The sequence below is a fragment of the Hibiscus syriacus genome, unplaced genomic scaffold (genome assembly GCF_006381635.1).
Source record: "Hibiscus syriacus cultivar Baekdansim isolate YM2019G1 unplaced genomic scaffold, ASM638163v2 tig00110057_pilon, whole genome shotgun sequence".
Taxonomy (NCBI): Eukaryota; Viridiplantae; Streptophyta; class Magnoliopsida; order Malvales; family Malvaceae; genus Hibiscus; species Hibiscus syriacus.
In genome coordinates this window covers 1,993,336-2,013,921 of record NW_024062581.1, presented here as the reverse complement: position 1 = coordinate 2,013,921, position 20,586 = coordinate 1,993,336, and the positions used below count along the sequence as shown (strand labels likewise).

Genomic DNA, 20,586 nt, shown 5'->3' with positions numbered 1-20,586 from the left:
GATATGAGATTCTTTTCATTTTTCAATTTCGAAATATCATTTTTATATTTTAAAAACAATTTTATCATAATCTGAATCCAATCCGATATATTCCTCTAATAACTCATCATAAGATAAATCATCTAAATCAAATGAGTTGGAGGTTACCTAAGAATCTTCCCCTAATGCCATCAAGCACAAGTTTGCTACTTCTTGTTCCTCTTCATCAGAACCTTCTTCATCACTCCATGTAGCCACATGAACCTTGTGCTTAATCTTTGATTGACCATTTCTCTTCAATTATGGGAAATCATATTTGACATGCCCCAATTTTTTGCATTCATAGCAAATGATCGGGTCCTTCTTTTTTGGTTCATTTTTGAAGCCTTCATTTCGTTTGAATTATCTTCCTCGGTTAGGCCTCATGATTTTTCTAAATCGTTTGGCAAACAAAGCCATTTCCTCTTCATTGTCATCTTCATCCGGTTTCATCTTGAAATTTTCATAGCTATGAGTTAGAAGACTAATTTTAGATTCTTTTACCTCGTTTGTGCCTTCATGAGTGACTTGTAGTTTGTCCCATATCTCCTTGGCGGTTGTGCAAGATGAAACTTTCTCGTATTCATCTGGTCTAAGAGCACAAAAGATAATATGGATAGCTTTGGAGTTGAGCTGGAACATTCTTGTCTCTCCTTCACTCCACAATCTCGGGTGAGTGGAGGGTTTGATGTATCCATTTTCTATGATATTTCATGCTCCTATGTCACTTGCTTGAATGAAATACATCATTCTATTCCTCCAATAAGTATAATTAGCTCCATTGAAGAAATGAGGCTTATTGACGGGTAATGAATCAAGACTGAAATCGGAGTTTAAAGTAGAGGCCATTGATGACTTGATTATCGATGTAACTCTTCCCGAATCGACTCAAGAGGTGATTAAACCTTCAAATGAGTGAGGTTCTGATACCAATTGTTGAGTTAATCGGTCGATGAATATGGCCAAGAGGGGGTGAATTGGCAATTAAAAAGTTGGTGGAAGCTTTTGCAAAAAATTGAAAATATTTGCACAGCGATTTAGAGTGGTTCGACTTTCTCAACCAAAGTCTACGTCCACTACCTTAGCTATCCACACTAAGGATTTTCCAACAAATTCACTAATTTGTTCTTTCTTTTGAAGCCAAAGAGATAACCTTACAACTCCCTCAAGAATATATTGAGAACACTCTTTCTCAAAGAGGATATTACAAATTCGCAAACTTAATGAAAAACCTCACAAGGCAAATGTGTTTGCACAATTCTAGAACAAAGAAAGAACACTCAAGAATGAATACAATTGAGTACAAGTAGTGTTCTTGAAAGAAAAAAGAATATTGAAAGAAAAATAGGCTTGAAGTGCTCAAACAATGAGTTTGATGCTTTCTCTTTGATTCTCTCTTGATTCTTGTTTCTTGTTATTGATTAAAGGCTTCTAAGCTTGTTTAAATACTCCTTCAATTGATTCTGAATGTTGGGGATGATTAGTGGAGTCAATAGAATCGTTTAAGTGTGAAAACAATTAATAAAATCAGTTGGGAGAGTCAGTGCATCGATGCATACACAAGGTGCATCGGTGCATCAAGTGTAAAATTCAAATATTTTGACCGTTGGACCCTTCGTGCATCGGTGCACTAAGAGTGCATCGATGCATGAAGTGCATTTGATGTTTCAAAATAGACTGAGTGCATCGATGCATCAAATGCATTCGATGTTTTCATAAAACCCTGAGTGCATCGATGTATGGTATGTGCATCGATGCATAAAATGCATTCAATGTTCAATTTATTCAATGGTGCATCGATGCATGGATTGGTGCATCGGTGCATCCCTTTGAAAATTTGATTTTAGGCTTGATTTTGGTTCAAAATATTTTGTGAAAATTGTTTCAAAAATAGTTTAAGTATAAAACACAATTTTACACATTTAGTAAGGTTTGAAATTGATCTTGAAAGACTTGGAGTAATAATTTGTTATTCAAGTAATTAAATCAAATATACTCAGAAAATCTTTTGTAAAATCTTAAAATTCATTTAATTTAATTTGTTATGTCGAAACATCAAAAATATTTTCAACAAATACCCATATCAACATTCCAAATATTAAGATTCGATCCTTCATTTCTTACACTAAAAGATAGATTTAATTCTATTTTCCTCTTAAAGTAGTATCGGTACCCCTCATAGGGTATCGGTACCCAAATTGCATTTGAAGTTCTTGTTCCAAAAATGGTACCGATAGTGATCTTAGGGTATTGGTACCCTTGGTATCGATACTACCTACAAATTACTTTTACAAACGTATAATTACAATCAAGCACCCCAACTATATGAATGTTGCACTTAAATCACCAATCTTTTCAAACTTCCAAAATGGTCATATTTCACATCTAAATGCACATTTCAATCCTAAAACAGTAATTGCCAGCATAGTACATAAACTATTAGACAATTATACAATCATTCACAACTTTTCCAAAATCATCGAATTGGTCCCCCAACTTTTCAAAAATTACAAAATGGTCCCCAAATTTTTCTAAGGCTTGTAGAATACTTCCTACATCATTTCCAGACCTTATATAATTTTTCCATAATTTTTTCACTCAAATACAACATGGTCGAATTTTCAAAGAATAATTTCTAAAAAGATTGAACATGTTTTAACCATAAATCAAGCTTGAAAATGAATCTACAACCTCTAAATTATCAAGATTTTATCATCAATTTCATGAATCCTATCATGAACATAAACCCTTAGATTTGGGATCTTTGAAATCCAACAAGATTAGAAAGAAATATTGGTACCAAATGATAGCGTTTTTCACGTAGATCACTTTTCTATTTCACGTCATAACTCAAATTCCAAAAGAATTGGCTCAAAAATTGAAAACAAATTTTTTTCTTACCTTTTGGGAGAAGCTCACATCTTTTCTGGAGAAGATGAAGAAATTCATCTTATAATTCTTCATCTTTCTTTATTAATAATGAATAAAAAAATCATTAAATGTTAAATTACTACTTTACCCTTGAAATCAAAATATCTATACTAACTTACCCTTAAAGAACTTGATATTTACATTAATACCAAGCCACATCAACCTTATAATCTTCCAAATTCAAAGATGAACAAAATATTTTTCCCACTTTACCATTTTGCCCTTGAAATTTCCAAAACTTACAATTTGTTACTTTAATCCAACAATCCAAATTAAACATGGAATTAAACCATTAAATATTATTTTCCAACATTTAAAAATGTGAAAATAATATACTTATTTTCGAGACCAATTATATGAACTTTTCAAAGTTTATACTTTGGTCACCAAACTTTACAAAATCTTATAATTTGATCACTAACTAAATCCATTTATGGAATAAAATTATTTTTGGGAAAAATACCACTTAGATCTTTAAATGTTTCCCAATTTTCTACTTTGACCATCAAACTTTCAAAATTTGCATTTTGGTTCCTAGTCCTCTTTTTAGGATGTTACAATTTAAGTTAGCTTTCGAATGCATTTTGAAACACCTCAATCAGATATTGGGAGGTCAAGATATACTTATTTTAACGAAGATAGCGCGTGTAGAAAATTGAATACGAGTCCAATACGGAAACTTTAATTTATTATGATTTTTCAATTTTTTATTAATTATTTGTAATTAAATTCAACTTTCGATCTTCCTTGATTTATTTAGGGTGATTTAGGATCTTTTTTTATTATGATAGCATTTATTTTCTTTTTAATTAATGTATCTAGCATTAATGAAAAGATTATAGTTTTTTTTTTTGCTTTTAGGGGTTTTTGAGAGCTTATAAATAGGCACCCTTATTATATAATAAAGGAAGACTTTTTGTTTGGGAGAATTTTTGTTTTGGGGAGAGGGAGGGGAGGAAAAAGAGAGTCACCAAAAGTTTTGTAGTCCGAACGAGAAGAGCAATAAAAGTCATTTTTTAGAAAAATAAATATTTTCTGTTTTTAGTTTTTATTTATTTTGTGTTTGTTATTTCTGTCGATTTCGACTCCGCTTTTCTTTAAAAATTCCATCAAGGAGAGAATCGGGGAAATAAGGAGAAGTCTTTCAAATAGATCTTCATAGATCAAATATTCCTTAAGGTTTCTCAATGAAAACAAGTGATGTATCTTGATTGTGAAAATGTTTTTACTTTTATTTTATTTTTATCCAAAATTTGAAAGGAAGAAAATAAATTGATATTTTGAAATTTTAGGATTTGCGTTAAATTTAATGACCCAATGATCCAATTTGGATCTCGTGAGGTTAACATATTTTGGGATGAGTAAGAGATAATTATTATCACAGTCCCACTATTTTCTTTAAAATTTTAACCTAATTCTTTTTTTCTTAATTTTATTTAAATTCCTTTTAAATTTCAAATGAGTAGGTTAAATTAGTCATTTTTTATTTCTTTTATTTTTTACATTTATTTATTTTTAATATATTTATTTATTTTGCATGCCTTTTAAATTTCTTTTTTTTATTAATGTACCTTTTTATGTATATTTTATTTTGAAACCCGTAATCTTTTTGTCTCACTTTTGTGGATCATATCCAAATTGTTCATTTTTTAATTTTTTATTTATTTTTTACGACACTAATTTATTGTATTTTAATGTAACAAAACTTAGAAGTAAATAAATTGGATCTTTTCTTTAGATTTTGGTTCAAACTTTAATTTTCTCTATTAAGACAACTCGTGATCATGTTGGTATCAAAAAGGACGATGCAAGGGTGTTCATATTTCCTCACACATACACTGTTGCGATACTTTCTTTTATACCAGCCAAAAGGCCAATCGGAACTGAAATACTTGTTAAAATGGTGAAACAATTTAAAGCTCTTGGTGCATCCCTAGGTATTTCTCAAGTGCTTCCTTATATATTAATCGCAATCACCTAAGCTTCACTTACCACTCCCTTTCGCTCCTTTCGCTGTAAAACCAAATTTCATTCGCTGCAGGAGCAAGTCATAATACAAAAAGGGGGGGGGGGGTAGCAAGAACTCTCTTCAAACCATTTTCAAAATCTTCCCTACCAAACTCTTCATTATTTGTTACGCACATGATTCATTGGACCGTCAACTGTGTCTTGTAGCACAAAAGAGAAAACATCAGATCAAGCAAGAAATTCTATCTTTGGAATGTCATGTCATTACACCACTGAATTCAATTCCAACTATCAATTTATCCTATTCTTCACCATATTCCCTTCCTATTTTCTGTAAAGTTGAGCTGATATTTTTATAGATTTTTTCGTGTTTTCGTTCATTTAATCATATTATTGTTAGTTAAATTCAAATATTTATTTTCTTTTTGATTAAATTTTCACAATTTTAATAAAAATGATGATTAGGAAGCAAATTTTTTCACAGTAGTAGTGTCAAACAGCATGACAATTTTATGTATTTTGTTATTAATATGGTATTATCCATCTTATATATTATATAAATACATGTTTAAAATTATAAAAATATATTTTAAAAGTAATTTATTATAAAATAATTTAAAATGAAGCAATCCATCACGTTAAGAAAATAGTGTTACATCAATGATGAAGTATATGTTGATTTTTTGTATGGTTGCAACACTAACGTCGCGGACAATTTAACAGTTTAGGCAAAACTTTCATTAAAAACTTGTTGACATAGTTTAGTATTAGGATTTCAACCCTAGTTTTTCTTTTCTTTTCTTTTTCTTGTATCACCGTTAATTTTTTTATTTTTATGATTGGTGGTGAAATCAATCTTAGTATTGATCGGCGATCATCAATTTTATTGTTTTTTCTTTATATTACTATGTCGTATCTTTATTTTTTTTCTTGTTTTCTAATTTTTAATTTCTGTCTTTATGACACATTTTTCTGTCTTTATAGTACGTTCATCTATCATTTGGCACGTTTTCGATCATTTGGTCGTTATTTTCATTTATCTTTTTTCTCAGGAGTGATTCGACATCACCATGACTGATCAAGATGACACCTATCTATTATTATGATGATCTTCTATGCTTTAGATCCTCAAATTAGATTTGAATACACAATTTACGTTTGTATCTATATTTTATTCGAGTTTATTGTATTAGTTTTTTTTATCTTTTCCTTATATGATCATTTTGTGATCTTAAGTGCCTAGTTTCTTATGTTAATGATTATAAAAAAAATTATTATTACTTTTAGTTTACAATTTTTGTTGTAAATTTTCATTGTAATTTAGACATTTTTCTATTTTTAATAAAAATAGCTATATTGTAAAAAAAATCACTAAAAACATATCAATTTGAATTTTTTAAAATGATTGAGCACCTAAGTTACTTAAAAATTATGAACAAATTGATGAAAAATATTTTTTATTAATCGAAAGGTAATTTATTTTATCTAAAGGTAATTGCAAGTGGTTGTATCTATTCTATAGACTTTCAAATCATTTGATAATGACGACTCAAATATCATGCACTCGATTATGTTCGAGCCTATAATATCTAAAGGTAATAATCATCTCTTTGACCATTGAGGTAACTTGATTCATGCAATTGATGAAAAAATTATAAACGTTAAAAGTTATTATAGATTTTAATTGGATGAATCCCGTAAAAAGACTACAATTTGGCAATGGAAATATGTTATTTTGAAATTTAAAATTCAGTGATGAACGCTGTAAGAAAAACTACAATTTGGCAATAATTAGTAGGATGAGGGTCCTAAATTTTCTTTATTTTTCTTGGGACTTGGTGGAAAGTTAGTCTTCCCTTATTAAGCTATTGATTGTAGATTTACTATGAATTCTTTTCTGTTTAATGACGATTGCATTACTCATGAAGTATGTAATTGAACACCTCTGTCGAAATTAAAATATGGCTTTTTTGTTTAATCAACATCATAATAATTTAACATCATTATTCCCATGGAGAACACTAATCACAACGTTTTTGAGTTACCATTAGGTAGTTCCTTAGTCGCTTTAAGCTAGGCCTTATAGTGTTCGAGCCATAATGATGCGAATATAGTTTTTCGTGTTCAACGACACACAAGTGGCCTTGTATAAATAAATAGATAGTATTTTAAAAGTAAATTCTTAGTTATTAAAAAAATGTCCACAATAAAAATTGGGTAAAGTACACAGATGGTCCTCGATTACAGGGTAAAGTTTTGTTGATTCCTCCGACTATTAAAAGTTACTAAATGGTCCTTTGACTATATGTATTTCTTTATTGAGTCCCTCGAATATTAAAAGTTCCAAAATGGTCATTCGACTATTCATATATTCTAAAATCATCCTTTCTATTAAAAAAATTTATGGTCATCTCAGTTGGACGTTAACATGATGATTTTGATATGATAATTGTTTGAGATTTTGATATCAGATTTTATCATATCTCAGTATGCAGGTTAAATGCAGCTTAGACTATTGTAACTTTTTAACAGAAAATGATGAGTTTGGAACATATGAATAGTCTAGTGACCATTTTGTAACTTTTAATAGTCGGGGAACTCAACAAAACAATGCTCTATAATTAGGGGATCATTTTGTAACTTTTAATAATTAGAAGACTCAATAAAGTAGTGCTCTATAGTAGGGGGACTATTTGTATACTTGACCCTAAAAATTGATAAGTTCAATATTGAACTTAAAGAATTAAAAAATTGATAAGTTCAATATTGAACTTAAAAATGTTGCGTGGATTAAGTAATTTATGATATGATGAAAGAATTATAGACAATATTGTTATTAAACTAATAAAGCTCCCTTTCTCCTATTAAAAGTATTTTTTTTAAATTGTCTCATTCAAAATGTCCTATTAGAAGAGTCAACAAATAACAATACTTTATATTTCCTTTTTTCCCTTATATGTCTCATTTTTTTACATCTATCAAGATAAATCAGTCAAACCTATCAATCACCTTTTAGGGATAATTTTGTCATTTCCTTTAGTCAAATAATCTCTTAAAACTATGTGCATAATCAATATAAGAAATAAATTAAGGAGGGAGTAATAAGTTAGTTGTTCATATATGCATAACGACAAAAAATGTTTCTAATGTTTGATTAAATAGTCTTTTTGGTCTTTATTCTTTTTTGAGAGTATTTTGACCTTAAATATTTTATTTTGGGGTCAAAAAGTCTCTTCCATAAATGAGAATCGTTAGTCAAGAAATAATAAACACTCTAAAATAGGAGTCTTTTTGAAATGAAAAGTTGAGGACCAAAAATGATAAATAAATAAATAAATAAAAGAATAAGGGCTAAAGTGACTATTTAATAGAATATTAGAAGATTTTTTATCTTAAAATAAAACATTGAGATTAAAATATCCAAAAAATAAAATAATTATTTAATCAAAATACTTTTTGGAATTATGTCATTTAGATATCGTTAATTGTAGAATAAAATTTCAATAAACGAATATTATATCGACGAGTTATCATTTTGAACATAAAGAGCTTGGTGTAGGTCTAAAAGTATTAGTGAATTTATATCATATACAGAATTCTTTTGTATTTTAATATGCATCGTGTTGATTCACGTGCTCCTACCGAATGGCTAGTGGAAAACTAATAAAGCAACAATACATCCTTTAATAAAGGAGAAAATTTCAACATCATGCAATGAACTCACAAAAGCTTATGGCAGATTAAACAACATGAAAAATAAAATAAATGAACAATATTTAAAGGTAGGATAGTTGAAGTGATGATGAACTCACAACTGCTACAGTTATGGCGGAGCTTAAACCAGACAGCCCCAATTCTACAAGCGATGCCAATCCTCGGTGACCTTCCCCAACTATGAATTAATAGTTAGCGACTAATTAGGTTAAGTATTAATTACATATGCGAGAATATTAAACAAAAGCAATTTGTTTATTGAATTAACATTAATATAAATACGTATTATATATATATTAACAATTATTATATTTCGTGTCAGGTATAAGTTCATACACAATTGTTACAAGCCCCCTTCTCAATTAAAATACAAAGTTGACCCAAAACAAAAACCCAATGGAAATCAGTGGACCCAAGCAACAGGCCATCAATAAATCAAAGCAAGCGGTCCAATAGGCCCAACAGAGGAAGCCAATGCTACTAAGGTTTTGACCTAAGTTTCAGTACCGCCTATCTCTACCCGCCTATCTCTACCCGTTGGATCTCAAAACTGATCATATGCCCAAAATCGAATGAACAACTAGGTTTCCACCCTTTCTAGCGTCACATAACTGAAATCGTTCGATCTGAACCTACCCAACGGTCCAAAATATTTGAGATTAATGTTTATCCTAATAACCCCTATACTGTTGCCGCCTCCAATAATCTCAACCGTTGATATAGGGAGCGAGTGAAACACCTTCGAACTCCTACGCTCCCTAATGCGTCGATGGTGACTTCTCCAGCAATGATGTGCCCACTCTTAGTCCCCACAGTGCCCGTGTGACTCTGTCAAGGCTCCCCTACAACTGTCACAATAGGGAGAGACACCTTTGAATTTATTCAAAGTTTTCAAAAAAAATTCAAAGTCCATTTAACTTGGAATTGAGCACAAAATGCTTTTATGGACAAGACGTACTGATATTGTTCTTACAGTATCGATACCTCATGAACATTATCGATATTGTTCATATGGTATCGATACCGAAGGTAAGGAAAGTATTTACACTCACTAGGTAGTATTGATACTACCAGTATCGTTCAAATTTCATAATGCAAAAATAGTATCGATACCCAAAGGGGTACCGATACTATTTCACATAGTAGTATCGATACCATAGGTTTAGTATCGATACTGTTAGGCCCAACAGCTAGTAACGACTAGTTTTATTTAAAAATAACAAAGGTAATACTGATACTCCCTATAGGAGTACTGATACTCTCTGTACTGACAGTTTTATTTTACAGAGAAAAACATCCCCAACAGCTCAAAATCACTCCCAGTGGATAGAAACGACCACAACTTCATTCCAACATATAAATACAAGTTGAGGACACTTGAAAATGAGTAAGGAAACCTATCAAAGTATTCAAACACAAGAGAAGAGTTTTTATTCCTATTTTACTTTCTCTTGTAAATAACCTACCTTTTAGAGGTTTTATTTGTTTACATTTCTTTTCCTTGTAAAGGGGTTTTGGTTCTAACTAAGCCTTTGAAAAGCTAGGGAGTCTTGTAAAGGTTATCTCTTTGTCCTTGAAAAAGAAAGAACAAATTAGTGAATTTGTTAGAAAATCCTAAGTGATGAGTTAAGGTAGTGGAAGTGGACTTATTTGAGAAGTCGAACCACTATAAATCGTTGTGTCAAATTGTGTATATTTTCTTTCTCCTTACTCCCTATACAATTTTTGCTAATTCACCCCTTGTGAATTTTCGGTTGATCACATTTGATCTTCGAAAATCCAAACAATTGGTATCAGAGCTTGACTCATTATAAGGTTTAACCACCTTGCGATGATCCTAGAAGAAGCTCTACCAATTCCCGACACAACCGATAAAAAGATGGCTTCAACCTCTGGCTCTTACTACCTTGAAGATTCTCAACCGGTCAACAAGTTACCTTATTTCAATGGAGCAAACTACGCCTATTGGAAGAATAGGATGATGTTCTTTATTCAAGCAAATGATCTGGTAGCTTGGAACTCCATCATGAACGGCTACTCCACTCCACCCGATGAGATGGATGATTAGAGTGATGGAGAGAAAAAGAAGTTTCAACTCAATGCTAAGGCTATGCACATCCTCTTTTATGCATTATGCCCGGATGAATATGGAAGAGTCTCTTCTTGTTCCAATGCCAAGGAAATATGGGACAAGCTCCAAGTCATTTGTGAAGGAACCAATGAAGTGATGGAAACCAAGATAAGTCTTCTCAACCATAGCTACGAAAATTTCAAGATGAAACCCGATGAAGACATCAAAGCTTTGACGAATAGATTTTTCGTGATTGTCAACGGTCTAAATGGATTTGGAGAAGTAATCCCTAATGAGAAGTTTGCGAGAAAAATGATCTACTCTCTTCCAAAGTCTTGGCAATCAAATAAGATGACGATCATTGAGGTTAAGAATCTAAAGTCTCTCACTCTTGATAAGCTGATTGGTTCTCTTCTCACTCATGAGTTGATGGTGAAGGAAGAGGAAGAAGAAGAAGAAGAGACGCAAAACAAGAAAAAGAAAGAGATAGGCATTGCCTTCAAATCCACCAATGAGAGCAATCAAGATACAAATGAAGAAGTGGATGAAGATAATGATGAAGAAGAAGAGATGGCCAAGCTCTTCAAAAGATTCAATAGATTCATGACTTCCAAGAAAGTGAAGCATGAATCGAGCAAAAAGAAGAGTCCCCCAGTGTGCTCCAATTGTCAAAAATGAGGCATGTCAAGTATGAATGTCCCCTCCTAAAGAAGAAGGGATCAAACAAAAAGAAGGCATTTATGATAACTTGGAGTGATGAAGATGACTCTAATGATGAAAATGAAGTAGCCAACCTATGCCTCATGGCCATTGGAGAAGATTCAATTGTAACTTCTAACTCAAATGAATTAGATTATTATTCTTTTGATGAGTTACAAGTTGCTTACAATGAGTTGTATTTGGAATTTGAGACCATGAATTCCAAACTTAAAATTAATTTCAAAACTTAAAGTTGAAAATGATTTGGTTTTGAAAGCAAAAGTTGATTTTGAAAAACAAAATGAATATTTGAAAAATTATTTAGAGCTTTCAAAAGTCAAAATCAATGGTTTAGAAAAAGAAAATTTTGATTTCAAATTTAAGCTTGAGAGCTTAACAAAAGAAAAAGAGTTAATTTCTATAAACAACTCAATATGTTTAAAAATGGAAAACTGCTCACATTGTCATTTTCATGGTCATTTGGAACATACTTGTCCCATAAAGAAAATAAAATATTTTAAAATTATACAAGTATGGGTTCCTAAGGGAACAAGGGGCATTGAAACTAACGTTCAAGGATCCAAAGCAAATTGGATACCAAAATCTATTTAAATGTCTCCTGTAGGTATGCGGGAGTAATGGTGATGAAAATGAAGATGTTCAAATGCTCTAGACACACTTGGAAAAGGAATGGGAACCTCTAAGCTTAAAGATTTTTTATTTTGCATAATTGGTTGCTCATTTAGTTTATGCATGCATGAATTTTAAACTTAAATGATTTTGTGTTGATTTTCTATCTCATATATGTTAAAAAGGTGTAATGATGAACACTTTAAAGATTTAATGATTTTTCATAATTTTTGTTTATCATAATGAATTTTGGTCAAAATTGATTTTAAATGCAAATTATATCTCTCTAACAATTGATATCAATTTTCAAAATGCTTTGATTTTAATTTTTTTAAAGTTTTTAATCTAAATTTAAATGTTTATGCATGTAATTTAAAAATGCAAATGATATCTCTCTAACAATTGATATCAATTTTCGCAAAGCTTTACGCATATGCACTTAATTTCAACATTTGGTATTGCATAAAGTATTTTAGACTTGGATGTATTGAATTTCATATGCTACTAACATTTTTGTTATTCTTTGTTGAAATTCACTTTTGTTTAAGTGTCAAGCTTTTAAAGTCAAATTTTTGTTTGGAATGCTCTTTTTGAAGGGGAGCTTTGATATAAATCCATAGATTTTAGGGCATCTTTTGGAAAAAGTAATCCCGAATTTAGAATCAGGAAACTATAATGGTAAGGTAATGAATGATATTTGGGATCGAACGACCACCATTGAGGGTGACCGAATGATGAAGGTACCTAACTGAACAAACAACAAATGATACAACAACAACAACAACAACAACAAAAACCATATTCCCATATGCAATGAGGTAAGGGGGAGGTGGGGTAGTAGGCTGCCCCCAACGCCAGATTGAGAGCAGCTTCCGTGGTAGACCTCCGACAGTAAGAAAATTAAAAATAAAGATAAGATACAATGCCTGCATAAATAAATCAATAAATACATAGTTGAATAGTCTTCATATGCTGTCTTCATATCTGCGTCTGTAATGGTTAGTAAATCCCTACAAATAAATCCCTGCGAAAAAAATCTCTGCTTATAGACAAAAAAAGAGAGAACTGTTCAGACCTCCAAATGACATCATTTTGGGTAGACGACTGGCACCTTGTTTCGACCTACGATCTCACTCGAGAGGATCCATACCTTTCTTATTATTGGCTAAAATACAATCACGATGCAATTGATGGTAGTGATAGTAATATAAGAGAATCAAAAGTTTAATGATTGCATCACAAGTTTTAAAAGCTCGATAACTAAAATTTAAGCACCCTAAACATTTGATGACTATTTTTATAGTTTACCCTAAATAACAATGGTTTTGCGTTCTTAGGTACGTAATGGTGTCCAAAATTGAGCTATTGAGGGAAAGGATCCACTTTGGCCTATACACCACCTAAGGCAAGTGATACAAGTCAAATTACCCAAAAATTTGAATATATGGGTGCATGAATTATTGCCCATCATTATCAACAGAATGTATATGAATCATTAGGTGATCAATGTTGAAATAAGCTTTGAAATGGGGATTTACTTTGGCAGTACACGTGTATGAAAGGGCCGTTTCTATAATAAAATCATTCAGAAAATGAAAAAATCTTTGGGATGATCTCAAACAATCCTCAGCCCTCAGATTAGGGTGATGTAAACCACACTGAACGCTAAGAATCTAGTTCTTTTTTCCATAAGTTAATCAATTACGTATATTGTTAATATTATAATTACAATAATATGGAACGTATTGGAAGAATACATAAAACATACAAATGTGTCTTTCAGAACATAATGGTACGTATAACAAATATAGTTAGCAAATTTAAAGACTTTTCTGAAACACTATAGTGTGTAGTAAAAAAAATACAAACCCAAATAAATTAAGGTTTTTGCAACCCTTTAAGATCATATTACATATATGTACGTATGGTCATTTTATAAACATTTCTAACTTAATTAATCACTATTTTGGTGACCAACAATTAATTTGATCACTTATCATTTATGCCAAATCTACGACATATTTCTTTTGAACTAATCATTTGTATATAATTTATTTACAGGCTAATTTAAATTAAATTTTATAAAAATTTATTATAGTGAAGACTTTCAATTTAATTTGCTTCATTTGCAAATATTAAGATCCAAATCCTTAATTTATGTTTCATCTTACTAAACCAATTGATTGTTGGTCATTTATGACACTAATTTAATCAAGAGGTTGATTTATAATATAAATATATCATAACAAAACTCAACTAATTTATTCATAATATATACTCATATTACATTATTACAATTATACAATAAATAAAATAAAAAACCAAAATTTCCAATTAAGAATCCGAAACAACACAAGTGAAATTGATGACACTAGTGCTGAAAATTACTACTACAGTTAGAGTACACGTAAACTTAGTGATGACGAAATGGGTGATGGAATGGTTGAGTAAGAGTGCAATGAGGTTGTGTAGGAAAATGGGAACAACTTGGTATTCTTTTCCGATGGGGGAATAGCTTAGATGTTAGCCATCTGATGTCTTTGGCTCATCCATCGTCATCTCTCACTCTCTATTTCTCTGTATCTACTTACACCAGAACACCCCATTTTAGTTCCAACATTGCTTTCATAGCCCAATGGTGGTCCCGGGAACATCCCTCCTCTCTCTGTAAATCCTGCATTTTATTTATATATTACTTGGTAAAATGCATAACCTCAGGATTGAATTTGTACAACCAGCCTTTTGGAAGATGGTTCAGGACATTATATAAAGGTGGGTGCGCGGCTTTTGTGTCTTTACAATTGGTGGGACTAAAGTTATGGGTAGGCAGCCTTGCTGTGACAAACTGGGAGTGAAAAAAGGGCCCATGGACGGCTGAGGAAGACAAGAAACTCGTCAACTTTATTCTCACCAATGGCCAGTGTTGCTGGAGGGCCGTCCCTAGGCTTGCTGGCCTCCGCCGCTGCGGGAAGAGCTGCCGGCTTCGGTGGACTAATTACCTTCGGCCTGACTTGAAGAGAGGCCTTCTTTCCGAGACTGAACAACAGTTGGTTATTGACCTTCATGCCTGTCTTGGAAATAGGTTCATTACGCTCCCCTTTTATGTTTTGTTACTCATTTCTGAGTCAGATCCCTGCTTATAATCATATATTGTTCAGGTGGTCCAAGATTGCAGCAAGGTTGCCAGGAAGAACTGATAATGAGATCAAGAATCACTGGAACACCCACATCAAGAAAAAGCTTATTAAAATGGGAATCGACCCCGTTACTCACCAACCCTTTAACAAAGAAGCCAAGCCCCAACAAACTTCTGCAGACAGTCATATTACAGAAAACCAAGGCATAGGAGGAGCCAATTCATCAGAGGATAATAATTCCAGTACACCCACTGAGGACTCCAATCTGTTAGACGCCATTTGCAACGATGAATCTCTATTGAATAGCTTATGGATGGACGACGAACTGCCCCTTGTCGACGCATCTTTGACCAATTGTAACACCTCAAGTTTGCCATCTTGGGACAACTGTTCATGGTTGTTGGATTGTCAGGATTTTGGTGCTTATGAATTTGGCTTCGATTACCTAAACGACATTGAATTGAACACGTTTGGGATGGGCGACGAAACACCTGGTCTGATGCACCATAGTTGAAGTTCTGAGTCAAGGAAGTCAAAGCTTCAAGTTAGGTGCATATGTTACCAAAAGTATTAGTTAGGTCCCACTGTTGATATTGTCTTGTTTTTTTTTTCTTCATAAAATTATTGTTGGAAGGTCCAAGGTATCTACCAAAATGAAAAATTATACCCTTGTTGATGTCATATTTATGGCTGCCTTGCAAAACTTGTGATCTTTTTTCTGTAAAAGACAGGAAAAGGGTTATTAAAAGAAGGAAGAAGAAGAAGGTGATGGACATAATAGGCATGATAAAAGTTTTTGTGGGTTTTGTGAACCTGAAACCTCTATTATGTATTTAATATTTATACATGTTATATACGAATAATGATACTTTACTGTAATTTAAGTTCTTCAAGAAGCCCTTGCTTTTATTTCAAAACAAAAACAATGGGGAAGAGCACTTCAAAGTTTTAACTTAAATGATGCAGAATTGTGTTATCATATTTTAACATTGGACAAGGAAAAGAGATTCCTTTGCTCTTAATTTTTGTTTTATTTTGGAAGTCCGAAAAATAAATTTGTAAATCAGGACACAAACACTTTTATTTTGGGATTTACAGTAATATGCATAAAACTTATCATCTCGACGTGATGAGTTACATGAATATTATAAAAAATATCGTAAATTTCAAAATAATGACGTTTGTGATCCGTTCTTAAAAAAGAAAAGAAAAGATGTTTGTGATCCGAGTTTCATAGTTGGCAATTGCCTTTGTTAGTAGAAATACTAACATTGTAGCTCATACATAGTCTAGGGATGGACACGGACCAAAATCTCACGGGTCCGATCTAATTTGATTCAAATGGATTTTTTTATAAAAAATTTGAATCGGATTTGATCGGATTTTTTAGAATATATGTTCAGATCAGATTGGATAGGTTTAGGGTGAAAATACTCGATTTGAAAATAATTTAAATTTATTTTATATATTTAGAGATAATTATAATAATAACCTTTTATCTATTCAATTATATCTCTATTTTTATTCATTTTTATTGAATAAAAATAATATATATGTATATATATATATATATATATTTCCGGTTGGGTTCGAGTTTTATATCAAAAAATCAGATTGGATTTGGGTAGGATGAAGTCACCCTTAAACTCAAATCAACTCGAATTTCAAATGAAGGATATATATTTATGGGTCGGGTCAAGTTGACAGAAACCCAATTCATGTGAATCCCTAAAGTCTATTAGGCGTTCGATTATTTTTTTTCTGTGTAGTTTGTGTTGGATGCTCCGAAATGCGTAAAAAATGTTGTTATTTTAGATATTATAAATAATTAATTTTATTTAAAAAAATAATTTTTTTGATTTGATTAATGGATTTGTCTTGATGATTTCTTAATGCTTATATAATAAATATGTATTTAAAGTATATTATGTTTTTTTAATCATCTAAAATATTTTTTGATCAAGATAAATAATTAAATTTATTTTTTAAATAGGTATTTAAAGTATTCGATATTTTTCATATAAATATCTAGAATATTTTTTTTAATTAATGTAATGTGTCAACTCTTTTAAACTTAGATAAAAAAGTATTGAATACTTTAGGTACATATTTTGATACAAAATACTTTAAGTACTTATTTTATCAAAAAATATATTTAAATATTTATTTTTGACAAAAATATTTTAAACACTTAGATACAAAAAATGATATACTTTATATATTTATTTATAATACAAGTCAACTTTTAGTATCTTTCCTCGGCTCAAATGATTATATTTATAGTAACATTCATGCTTGGTCGGGCCACATTCGAGATTAGGTTGAGTTCATATTAGTCAATTACAAATATATGCACGAATTAAATTATTTCAATAATTAAAGAGATGATTATTATCTTTAGAGATTATAAATTTGAGTATTAATGATTGTCAATGTATTTAAATATTTATTATTAAATAATTAAAAGACGTCTTTACAAAATATATTATCACTTGTAATCATCCTAAATTAATAAAAAAAAATTAAAAATAAATATTCTTCATGATAGTTATATGTGTTAATCGAGTATCTTTTCGAAGAGCATTCAAAGATTGAGATCAAAATAAGAGTTTTCAATAAACCACATATCGTAATGTCTTAAAATTGGGTTAATAGTATAAAATGACACAATTTATACCCTTAATAAATGATTACCACCAACATGGGTTAATTCAAGTGGTAAACAGTTTGATATCACTTAAATAATGTCTCAAGTTCAAGTCTTTGTGTATGCAGGAAATCTCTATTGAGAAACTCATCCACCAAAACATGTATACGACACGGGTTGATCTCGATTAGTAAAGGCGAAATCTTGAAACTGGGAGATAAAAAAACAAAATGATTACCATATTAAGATGAAGTACATGTAAATTACTGCATATTATGGATAATATAATAGTTTACTCTATTTTTATTAAAAAAAACAATTTAATTAAAAAGATTATAAAATTAACTAAAAATTCAAAATAAAATCGACAAAGGTTTAGTTTACAAAAAACTAACATTTCCTTTGAAATTTTGTACAATTACTTATCATACTATCATGTACGAATAAGACTTGAAATATATGAATTTTCGTAACCTACAAAAAATTTAAAATTGTTCAGTTAATTTTGTTTAAGTTTATCCTGAAAATATTTTCTATTGTAAATAATTTATAATTTCCCCTCAAAATATTATTTCCCAATTAGTTACCCTTTCACTACCCTCCAACCAAACCCTTATAATAAACCCGCATTCTTTCTCCCTTTCCAAACTAACTCTTTATTCCACCCTTTTCCTTTCTGTCGTCCTTATTTTCCTCCTACTTTCCTCCCCATCCTCCACACCATCACCGCGCCGCCACCTCTCTACTGGGACCCAACACACCCCACTCTCTCTTTCCCACAAAGTAATCCGCAAATCGGCCCGTCCTCGCTCCACCACCGGCCACACCGTTCTTGTGACAGGCGCCGCTGGCTTTGTCGGTACCCATGTATCCCTAGCTCTTAAACGTCGTGGAGACGGTGTCCTCGGCGTCGACAACTTTAACCATTATTACGACCCAACCCTGAAAAGGGCACGCCAAAAAATCCTTGAAAAAGCTGGGGTTTTTATTGTCGAAGGCGACATTAACGACCGGGGTCTTCTTCAACAACTCTTCGATGCCGTCGTGTTCACTCACGTTATGCATTTAGCAGCACAGGCAGGTGTTCGTTACGCTATGCAAAGTCCAGGATCTTATATATTCATAGCAACATTGCTGGATTTGTGAACTTACTGGAAGTTTTGAAATCGGTCAACCCTCAACCGGCGATTATTTGGGCATCTTCAAGTTCTGTCTACGGCTTGAATTCTAAGGTACCATTTTCAGAGAAGGATAGAACTGATCAACCTGCTAGTTTATATGCTGCTACAAAGAAAGCTGGTGAGGAAATTGCACATACATATAATCATATTTATGGACTTTCAATAACTGGATTGCGGTTTTTCACGGTTTATGGTCCCTGGGGTCGGCCTGATATGGCATATTTCTTTTTCACTAGAGATATAATGAAGGGTAAGACGATCAATGTGTATGAATCGCCAGATAAGGGTAGTGTTGCTAGAGATTTTACTTATATAGATGATATAGTGAAAGGATGTTTGGGAGCGTTGGATACGGCAAATAAGAGTACGGGGAGTGGGGGAAAGAAGAGAGGACCAGCACAATTCAGGATTTTTAATTTGGGGAATACTTCGCCTGTACCTGTGAGTAGGCTTGTTAGTATTTTGGAGAAGCTTTTAAAGGTGAAAGCTAAGAAGAAAGTTGTGCCATTGCCAAGAAATGGCGATGTGGAGATTACACACGCCAATATTACCTTAGCAATGAAGGAGCTTGGTTACAAGCCCACAACTGATTTGGAGGCAGGGTTGAAGAAGTTTGTGAAATGGTACCTCAGCTTTTATGCGGGGTCAAAGAAGAAGAGCTCTTGGTGAACTTTCACAATCTCTCTCTATTTTCCCCCGTTTAGTTCATTTTGATTACTTCTATCGTATCCATTTTGTGGTTTATTGAGCATAAATAGTTGATTGTATGCTTGATACAATCGTGCAAGTAGGGGTAGCATTCCGAGAGGAACTACTTTACATGTCGAGTGGGCATTTTCTCTTGGATGCTAGCAGCATTTTAGTTTGTTATTCCACAGTTTAACCCTTCTCTCTAGGAAGGTTCTTTTAGCAGTTTAAGCATTGTACAGTTCATGACTGATGGATCAAAAAGGTGTTGTGATTGCTGGTTACTATTTACTCAACTTACAGTTATTTCAATAAATTTGCATCTGCCGCAAGTGCTTTTAACTGATATTGTCTATAGAGTTCCCCTGGTTTTTGCCTGCCCTGTTTTGGATGGAAGGTCTTGAATATGTTATGCTTGTTCTGCCTCTTTTAGTATCACTGTTCCTGTACCAAATTTCATTTGAAGCATAATATTCACTTGACTTCTGAAATGTTGTCCTAATTCCCGAGTTATATGGCATGCTGCTTCTAGTATGGAAAAACACTGTATTATTGCTTCTTCGTGTGGTTCCTGTAGCTTTTAAGTTTAGAAATAAATGGTATCTACATGTTTGCTTTCTATGTTGGTTATGCAATACCTGTTCAGCTAGGCTTCCCATGAATTGCAGGCCTAGGTCCTTCAGCAGATGTTTGTATTTTTGAAATACGTAAAATCATGATGTTTAAATTTTTGCAATGCTTGAAATAATATGATTGTTGTGACATAGTTTTTGCTAGATGTTTATCGCATTATTTACAAGACTCAACTGTCTAAGCATATCTCAAGTGTTTAATTCGTTACGGCACAGTATATATCCTTGGGAGCACTCTCTTTCTCTTTTATTTTTCTTCTTCAACATATTA

General features: G+C 31.9%; 1 protein-coding gene and 1 pseudogene across 1 annotated transcript; both read left to right on the top strand.

The window, feature by feature from the left end:
• The first annotated feature begins 14,590 nt into the window (after positions 1 to 14,590).
• Positions 14,591 to 15,844, top strand: LOC120214335 (annotated as a pseudogene).
• A 2,025-nt stretch (positions 15,845 to 17,869) lies between these two features.
• LOC120214278 (UDP-glucuronate 4-epimerase 5-like) lies at positions 17,870 to 20,027 on the top strand. Its single transcript, XM_039212216.1, is given in 3 exon segments — positions 17,870 to 17,873; positions 18,399 to 18,928; positions 18,931 to 20,027. Coding segments are annotated over 3 exon segments (1,269 nt in total). The 3' UTR covers positions 19,666 to 20,027.
• The last annotated feature ends 559 nt before the right edge of the window (positions 20,028 to 20,586 follow it).